The sequence below is a fragment of the Poecilia formosa genome, unplaced genomic scaffold (genome assembly GCF_000485575.1).
Source record: "Poecilia formosa unplaced genomic scaffold, Poecilia_formosa-5.1.2 Scaffold152, whole genome shotgun sequence".
Classification (NCBI taxonomy): domain Eukaryota; kingdom Metazoa; phylum Chordata; class Actinopteri; order Cyprinodontiformes; family Poeciliidae; genus Poecilia; species Poecilia formosa.
In genome coordinates, this window is record NW_006800091.1 from 458,008 (window position 1) to 468,073 (window position 10,066).

Sequence of the window (10,066 nt, forward strand, 5' to 3'; positions counted from 1 at the left end):
GACAGGCCAAGCTGTTCCCGGGGAAATTGGTTAGGTGTGTGTTAGTGTGTGTGGGTCCTCACACACGCGCTTCAAGATTTTTTTTTTTCCTCATTTCTATTCCTCCAATTCTCCAGATTTCTACCATCTACTACTTCTTGAGTTGTTTATTGTGGACAGAGCAATTAAAGATGAAGACAAGAAAGAAAACACACTCAATGTGTGTGAAAATGTATCACCAAGATAAAATAGACTTATTATAGAGATGAAATCAGAGAAAAATAACTAATGCTCTGAATATGTTGGGGGGTTTTCAGCTAATGGCCTTTTTTAGAGTTTGTAACGATTAGTCGATTACTAAAATTAGCTGATGAGTATTTCAATCTAATCATCACGATTAATCATTTCAGCCCTCGTCACAAGCATCTACAATTTCCACAAACTCAGATAAGACAGGTGGCTGAAGGTTTACTAACACTTTGGCTTAATTATGTACAAATCATATGCTCGCATAATCAAACTATTTTGTCTTGTAAAGTACTTGGCAAGTACCTTTAAATTGAATAGGGGGTGTCATGTTTTGACCTCACAATAAAGACTTCAAGAAGTCATTTTCTACCATTACTTGTCAGGGTCACTTTGACAATTACATAACAGATCTATTCCAAAGTCAAAGTGATACAAAAATTAACCAACGAGTGTTAAGTCAGCCATTCTGCAACAACTATGCAAATCAATTCTCCTCCAACACCTAAAATGTTTTTTTCTTTTTTTTTTCTGCAGGATATTTTGGCTAACATTGTATTCTTTTGTACCTTGATTAATGATTAGTCAACCAATGAAAGCAAGCTTGCATTTAGTGGAAATTCGATTCATCTCAGTGTCACCTCCAGATGGTGTGAATGTGTAGAATGTACTAGTGGTGGAAAACATGGAGGAGGAGGAGGAGGAGGAGGTGGTGGTGGTGAAGGAGGAAGAAGAGGAGGAGGAATGACAGAGCTGCAGTAAGCTCCTCATCCTTGTACTGCGGCAGCCTGAGCCTCCTGTAACAGAGTCAGATCATGACATAAAGGGGAGTCCCTGATCCATTCATAACTGGTTACAAGTCCAACCAGTGTGAAACCAGTTTCTCTCCCAGATCATAACTTTAAGTCTCCTTTCCACTCTCCATCCTAGGCTCAAATCTACTTTAAGTTGGTAAAGAGTTTGTGAATCTCTGCAGATCAGCAGCTGTGTGTGAATCTTGGATCGACAGCAGCTCTGCTGGTGTTTCAAACATTTCAATTCTGAGCCTGGATCTAGTGAGCAAGCTTCAATTTTTGGTATCATGACGAGAGAATTGGCCTCCTCTGCTCTGCTCTGCCTTCGTCATATAAACAGAGATGTGTCTCTATAAATAGAGCTAAAGCCCCGAAGCAGTCCGGCCTGAGCAAGACAACCCAGTGAACAGAGGGGAAAAAAAGCAATAGAGAGAAACCAACAACTCTCCTTCCCTTTACCGACTGATTCTAAGGCAAAAAAAGGTAAAGTTTCTCCCTGAATTCTGCACATTTTGCCACTTTTTTCTTTATCATATAGAGAAGTTCCTTCCACCTTTCTCAGGAACTCACAAGAAACCACAATCACACCAGTCTGTTTTCAACACAATCCATCACAGCTGGGAGAATGGAGACAGAATCAGATGTAACAGATTCAGTTGCAAGTATTTCATAGAGTATTTCAAAGTCTTGTTCAAATGTCAACACACCAAAAATTTGAAATTATCTGTAGACTGAAAATGATAAAAAACAATAGCTTTTAAACAGAGCTGAAATCTGGACCTGCAGATAGCTCCAACTGTGTCATATTTTCAGTCATTTTTTGAGGCAGTAGCATTTTTAACGTCCATCAAGGTACTTGAGATGGGCTTTAAAAACCAATTCATGTCCATGTTCTGCAGCATTTTCAGAAAGCTCTGTTGCAAATGCAAAGAAACAAAAATGTTTTTTGAGTTGGGAGAGAAAATTTTAAATAAAACCAGAACTCTGCATAATTTCTGCTTTCATCAGCCTTATTTTGTGGTTTAAATAAAACTAGCAAACTTTTTAAAATTACCTCATGTTATTCCCAACTCTAGCCATCAATAGCTACTATCCTTCATTTTTAAAATGCGTCCTTGCGCCAACACACCTCAATTACCTCTGCAGCATGTCATCAAACTCTGCAGAGGCCTGGTAATGAGCCATTCATTTGATGCAGGTGTGTTGGAGAAGGGACGCATCCAACTCCACTTACAGACATCTGATCTTGATGCTCAATTACAATTTCTTGCTGGAATCCAGTTTTGTTTTGTTTTTTGTGCGGCCCTTCATATTATTAAATGTGACCAGAACTGTCTTCATTGCCATAAAATGTCCCACATGCGCAGAAGAAGAACGTTGACATCAAACAGCAGCCTAACGTTAGTAATAATGGACACCTCCATCTATGGATTGATTTTAAAGTTATTCAGCAATGGGAGCCGACAGAATCGTCACAAGGTCAAACCAAGACGAAGGAAGTTAAAAAAAATAAGGCATAACTAATAGGGACAGGCTATTTTGGCTGTAGCTTCTGTAGAGAAGTCTGTTTCGATGAGATTTATTGACTCCGATTTCTTTCATCAGTTCAGAATTTTTATGATTATAATTTTTAGCCATTGCTTATGACTGGATTTATATCGCCTGGCTTGTTCTGACGCAGAATTATGCCACATCTCGCATCAATGACATTAAAGTCATTTAAAATTCAGACTGCAGATGCTTTGAAAACTGCTGGATACGTACCCGATGTAGAACCACATGTTGTCACCTTCCTAAAATAATGTCCTGTGTCTTTTTTTTTTTTTTGCCAAAAGGTGATTTAGGAAAAAAAAAGAAAGAAGAAAAATCATACTTTTGGCAAAAGTTACTTATGCCACTACTTTAGGAAAGTGACAAAATACAAAGGTGGCAAAAATAACATTTTTTTGTGGGGTGAACAGATTGGAATTGGTCCGTTCAAACTACGGTGAAAAAGTCGGATCTAAGTCGCATTTGGGAAAAAAATTTAATTAAAAAAATCTGATTTTGGTTCCACAGGCCAGCTGCGTGACTGGAACCTAAATGTTGCCAGGTAGCTCTGGAGGGCTGGAGTTGGAGACCCCAGCTTCAGCCTGCCTTAACACAGAAATCTAAGTTCAGTGTTTTCAAGTAGTAATTGATTTCTAACCCTATGTCACTATGGGCCAGTCTTCTTGGATATAAAGTAGTGACATGTTGGGTGATGAGGGATTTTAATACATTTCCAGCCAGTTTCATTTATTCCGGCTGACATTTCCTGCATTTCCTCCTCAGACCTGCTCTGCATCATTTCTGTGATTCAGCCACCAAAAGGCAAAACCAAAACCAAAACAACAACAACAACAACAACATCTACCGAGGCGTTTGCTCAGATGCAAACACTCTGCTTCTCGCATCATTTTTTTCTTTTTTAACTCACTCTAATTTATCTCCTCTGACTCCCAAACACAACCAGACATGCAGCCAGCTGGCCAACAGACCAGTCATCCACTCACTCAGCTGGGTTGGTTCACCATCAGATGTGATTCAAGCAAGGAAACAAGTCTGTGCACGAGGACGCCAAGCAGAAACCAGAGAGAACTTGAAGCACATTCCTGCGAACTGCTGCTGATGCTGGTGATCGAAGAACTGAAGCTGGCTGCACACGAGAGCACGACTGGAAAAAAAAAAAATCCAACAAGCCCAAATATTTCCTCACCACCTGGAGAACATATTCATTTTTTTAGAGAGCCTTTTACTCAGACGTCCTGCATTCATTCAGATTCAAATGTGAATCATCAAGCAGCACTTCAAGTTACACCACCTTTAAAAGTGTTTAAAAATTCACTAACCAAACCAGTTAAGCATGCCAGTTTGGCTGCAATTTGATTTAAATGCAGACCAGCAGTGGGTCCATCCAGGATTTGATCAATTACATCAAAGACCTGGCATGCCTAGAGTAGCTGGAGCATCTGATAGGCAGTCAAAACAGAAACAAATTTCAGCAGATTTATAAGCACCATCAGCAACAGTGTTTACAAGCTGAAAATAGCAATTTTGAACACAGCCATGAGCTACATTTACCACATGATGAGCAGAAACAACAAAACCTTAGTAAAAAATAATAAAGTTAGTGATTAAAAACTCATTTGAGAAAGCATTTTGTCGTTTACTAAGGAGAATAAAAGCAAAATCATGTGAGGTTTTCCTCCCAGTTTGGAAAAAAGTAATTATTTCCTCTCCCCAGCAAAGAGGTGGCACCAAAATGCACATTTTATTTTGAAGCATGACCTTTGACAGTTTAAGCAGAAACAACAGATCTCCTATCTGACTCCAAATGGAGGCGCTTGCACTGCAGAAGTTGCTACAATGCTTGAAAACAGCAGACAAGTTTACGGATGTGAAGTTAAAACATATTAAAACTAACTCAAACTGTGTATGAGGGACAAAAGTTTTGATATCTCAGAGATCAATTTTTGCTCAGCAGGTTAGTGAATCATTACCTACTGTGCAGCATCGCTTCCCTCCCTTTCATACATAGCTGGACTTTGCACCACTGCAACCTTTGCTGTGGATGTCCTGCTGATGTCGGACGACTGACCTCATTTGCGTGTCAACGTCTCAGCTGACCCACTGAATGTAAAGCACAGATCATGCTTAGATTGGTCCTAGTGGTAAATGGGTAAGTGGGTTTTCTCTAAAATTAAATAAAAAGACTCAACAAAACATTTCTAACAAACCAACCTGACATTTATGACAAACTACTTTCACTGACTGGCTGTGACAGAATGGCCATTAACTACATATGGACACAGTAAAGAAGATATGAATATACTTTTGTCCAAGAGCTACTGGTATAGAAGATTGTCACTGTTAATTAGGCAGCACTGATGCCAAAATGTAAAAGCTTTGTGTGAAAAACTTAAGACACACTTGCTGCTTCCCTGGGCAGGTGCTGCTGATCAGATGCACTTGATTAATTGATCATCAATGTGGCCACCTCCATGAAAGCAGGAGTTTTCATAGTCTGATGCTCTGCAGCACACACCCCAAGACAGAAAGACATCAGCCATAATCGATGTAAAGAAGCTACAGTTGCTGCACATCAATCTGGAAACGGCAAACATTCTGAAGAGAATGATAAACTTGTACAGAAAAGGCTCCTAAAAGTTACTGCATGTTCGAGAAACGATGAGTGATCTGACACATTTACGCAAAGTTAATTTAGAAAATCTGACAAAAAACAGATCATTTTTGACATGTCCCAACATATAAAACCAGGGCACAGGAATCAAAAGTTGATGCAATTTCACTTGCATATTTCAACCAACAACTATGTAAACAAGTGGCTGCGTTGCTGCCAAGTGACAGGTGTCTTCCAGTGCAACTACAGTTCATAACAGCCTGAACCGCAGCAGCTGTACTTCTGCAGCTCTCAATAAGAGGAAATCGTCTGCCACGCAGGATGTGGGCCGTTATTTATTTTTGTGGTTTGTTCAGAAAAAAAAAAAAAGTGACAAGCCTACAATAAGCATTCTGTCAGACCAAGAAGACCTTTGTGTTACAAAGCAACAAAAGGGGTAACGTCATAGGGCACGAGAAAAACAGCTGCAGTTACGCTGCATTTTTGCTCAGTGCACAATTTAAAAATGCACGAAAAAAGCTGCTGATGCGTTTCAACAGCGGCTATTGTAAATAAAGCAGATTTACAATACTTGCATGCATGTCCACAGGCTGAATTTAGGTTCAAGTAATAAGAGTCGGGTTCATTTCTATAAAGCAGAATTAACTTTAGATTTTGCAGGTTGAGAGTTTCAGCCTTGTGATCTTCAATCACCAGGCTGCAGGCAGATCTATCGGTTTCCACTTTGTGCTACAAAACTTTCATTCACCGAAGCAGTCTCATGTTTACCCTGGAGTCCAGGGTTTCTTTGACGATTCACACAGGTTTTACATAAAAGAAACTCAAGCCACATTTAATCTGACATAGAGGATACTAAAACGTTCAAAAGCAGTTGTTGCTTAAAAAAAAAAGTTGATTGAAACGTGTTGCCATTTAAAACAATGTGGCAGATACTGAAACTTCCTTTCTCTCCCCCCACTTGCGTTTTCAGCCAACAGAGAGGAACACTGCTGGGAATATTTCAGTTCTGACTCGCAGAAATGTTTGTAAAACTACACTTCCCCCTAGCTGCCTCATCCCTCTCAACCCAGCAGCTTTTTCACAGGCTTTCAGCCCAGCAGATGAAAGGTATGAGAGATCAGAATATCAGTGAGATTAATGATATCATGACCAATATACTGTCATGAACTGTCACTGGATGGTACTTAAACTCTGCTGAGGAAGTTAAATGGGAATTTACATGAAGTAGCAGTGATTCTACCTGATGTGCAGGTTTGATTTTAAAATAATTATTAATTTAAATGAAAAAAAAAATTAAGATGCACTCCGTAATACATTTTTTAAATCATTTGGCAAAGAGAATTTTTAAAACGCGTCATTCACATATGTTGCCCTGATGACCCAAATTTAAATCCAATGCAACTGTGTGCATTCATGAACCCACCTGTGGGTAATTTAACCTCATCATGAATGCAGCTGTTCCATAAAAGCATCAGAGGTTTGTTAGAGAGCAATAGTGAACAAACAGCATCACGGTGACCACAGCAGAGAGGTCAGGGAGAAAAATGTGGAGAAGTTTATCAAACAATGTGCCAAGCTTTGAACGCTCACAGAGCCATCAATCATCTGAAAGTGGAAAGACACTGAAGTTTAGAATCTGCTGAGGACATCCATTTGTCATGCACTACACAAATCTGACCTTAAAAAAAAAGTAGCAAGAAGAAGACTATTATTTAAAAAAAAAAAAAAGTCCTGAGGAGACGTGCTTTTAGCATCCCACAAGCCACATCGAGAACACTGGAAGCATATAGAACACAGGACACAGTGGTCCTGGAGGGCCACTGCCCTGCAACTTTTAGATGCGACTCTGCTGCACCACACCTGAATAGAATAATTAGGTCATTATCAAGGCTCTGGAGAACTTATCTACTCAGGAAGGAGGTAATTAAGTCATTTCAGTCCAGTGTTTTGTACCTGTGGCACATCTAAAAACTGCAGGACAGTGGCACTTGAGGACTGGAGTCTCCTGATGTAGAAGAAGGTCCTCTAATCAGATGACAACAAAACTTAATTTTTTGGCCTACATGCAAAAACATCACCAAAAAAACACCATCTTTAAATAAAAAGCAGTGGCAGCATCATGTAGTGGGGTGGTTTTCTACAGCGGGATATCTAAAAGCAATTTAAAGAGACCAACTAACCTAACACTCATGACAACAATGCTGCTTCATCGTACAGCCTTCTCGCTGGTTTAATGCATGTAAATCAAACAAACAACTCATAAGTAGGATACCAATTCAACCGTCTGAATCAGCGGTGTTGGAGGGAAAAAAATCATCTACAAACACAAGTGTCTAGTCCACTCCTCGAGGTATGGTATCCTAAAATGTTAAATGTTTTTTAGAGTCTGGACATCACACTGGAGTTGTCCACCACTGGTTGAAATCAAAGCATATCTACTTTGTAGAATGGCCCAGTCAAAGTGCAGGTCCAAAACCAGTTGTGGTGAGACCGGAAAGCTCATGTTACCCATCCAATCTGACTGAGAGAGAGTTATGTTGCAAAGGAGAACGGACAAAAAAATAGCAATTATGCACTAATTTATGGCATAAATTCCTAATATAACCCTTTCAGAAAATTTAATCAAGAAATCAATTTTATCAATTAACTGAATTGTTGACTGACAACTTAATTATTTGGAAAATCTGAATTTGTTTTTTTTTACCAATGTACTCCTTGTGTTTTCATAGAGTGATGTCAGCGCCCCCAGGGTGGCCATCTTGTTTTGCAGCTTCTATTTATCTGGACTTTAAATGTTAAGACCGGGTTACATTTTTTTTTTAATTACAAGAATAAGAATAAGGATGTAATATTAAGAGAATAAAGAAGTAATGTTATGAGAATTCCAACATGAAAAATAAATAAATTTGAAGTTATACTTTGGTATAGGTTTTACATATAAGTAAATGCTTCATATTTTAAAACTTCAGCATCAAATTATTATTAGTAGCAGGACTTTGAAACGATTGAGTTAAGGATTAAGTCTATTTTGAAGAAAGAGTTACATGTACTGACCTGGTCACATCAGTCCTAGCAGCTTTTTTTCTTATTAAAATTACTTAAACTCTTAATTTTCAAGATGGACATCTTGGATGATGATAAAGTTGCATCTATATTGTTGGAATAAAACAAAAAAATATGATGAACATAGCCTGCTCATAATAATCCATTGAACAACTCAGAATGGATGACTGGAATGAAATCCACTTTTTAAAAACATTTTGTCATTTGTAATTTATTTTTTAGAATAAAAAAAATAAAATTGGATATGGTAAATTTAAAATAAAAAAAATCTAAGATTTTATTTTTAAGCAATGTTGCCCAGCCCTACTTTTTAGCAAGGTGCTACAATACTGATGGTACAGAGAGTACCTGGAGGCAGTGCACCTGGCTGCTTCCCATGGACGTTTGCAAAAGAGACTGCTGGCCCTTTAAAAGCTAAGATGGTGTCCTGCAAGCTGCAGAAGCTACCTTCCGTTTCCTTCCTGCTTCCCTGGGATCTCGGAGCATTTAAAATTGAACCTGAACTACCATCACACACACATAGAGAGAGAGACACACACGCAGAGAGAGAGTGCAGAAGCTTCCGTGTTTTAGCGTGGAAATGACAGGACTCCCCTGTATGATGCACTTGCAAAGGCAATGAGGTTACAAAACTCCGCTGTTTGCAGAATAAAAAGGATGCGCGTGGCTGCAGCAGACACAGCTTACTGACATTTAAATGATCAGACACATGTTAGGCTGACATGTCAACTCTGCTTGTGTACAGGCAGATCATCCACAAAGGCAGATGTCACTGTTTGTTCCTCTGACCAGGAATAAGGTGCACTTACTTTCTTGTTACGGGTCTCCGTGTGCATCTCGGTTGCCGGAGCGGTGCAGCGGCGGAGGGGTGGAGCAGCAGGAGCAGGAGGGGGTCGATCGGGGCTTTGGGTGTAGCACTATCTGAACAAGAACTGTCAGAGGGGAGACAGGAGGTTCGCTCTTTTTTTTTGGGGCGGTGCTATTTTTTTTTTCCACCTTTACTGTGAATTTTCGGGATATATAGGAACACCGATCCCCGCCTCTTCCAGTGTGTCTTTTCAGTTCATGTCCGCAGCAGCGTCGACGGCTCCCTGAGCTTCATCCCCCCAAAACAAAATCAGAAATACGGCCGGGGCTTTCTGCGTCTCTCCCTCTCTGAGTCGGCTTGTTGTTGCCGTGTATTCAAGGGCTGGGCTCTCTCTCTCTGCCTTTTCCTCCTCCGCCTCTCCCTGCTTGTGACCCCACCCTGCGTCCCCACCCCTCATCTCTCTGTCAGTCAGCAGAGCTGCAGCCCTGCAGAGGAGCGGAACCGAGCCCGATCGAGCCGGACCGGACGGACCAGGGCCCGCTGCACAATCCTCTTCAAATGCTGAGAGAGAAGGGGGATAATGCATGCAATGTGCAGCTCATGCAGCCCCTTAATAGCATGCAGCGCCCATGTCACCTTACTGACGTCATGCCGAGAGCTAATTGAGGCCGCTCGTGGGTGCGGAGGGTGTGGACACATCCGACAAAGCTTCACCTTTGACAGATAAAACACTCATATAGACGAAAGAATAGTCGCAACAGCCGAATATTCTTAAATATATAAGTTATGAGACGAATATTTACATAAATGAAATTATAAAATTGGAAATACAGAAATACATACCTCACATTATGTACCTTTTTACAATTTAGATTGACGATTATTTTATATATTTTGTTTATGTTTTTATGTGTAAATGTATATAGGATAACTAATTTATGTCATTATTGTTAAAGGTTATGATAAAATTAATATGGCATTTAGGAAAAAAATAGAAAACATTTATTTAGAAGA

General features: G+C 39.8%; 1 protein-coding gene across 2 annotated transcripts in view; it reads right to left on the bottom strand.

Annotated features, from left to right (window-relative positions):
• The window catches only part of klf8 (Kruppel like factor 8), an 81,676-nt gene that overhangs the window by 69,772 nt on the left and 1,838 nt on the right, over positions 1-10,066 (bottom strand). The window contains exon 2 of one of the 2 annotated variants that reach the window (XM_007563863.2): positions 9,054-9,176. The exons of the other annotated variant lie outside the window; for it this stretch is intronic. Within the exon in view, the coding sequence (XP_007563925.1) occupies positions 9,054-9,080 (27 nt within the window). The 5' untranslated portion in view covers positions 9,081-9,176. The remainder of the gene's footprint in view (positions 1-9,053; positions 9,177-10,066) is intronic. 2 annotated transcript variants of the gene reach the window in all.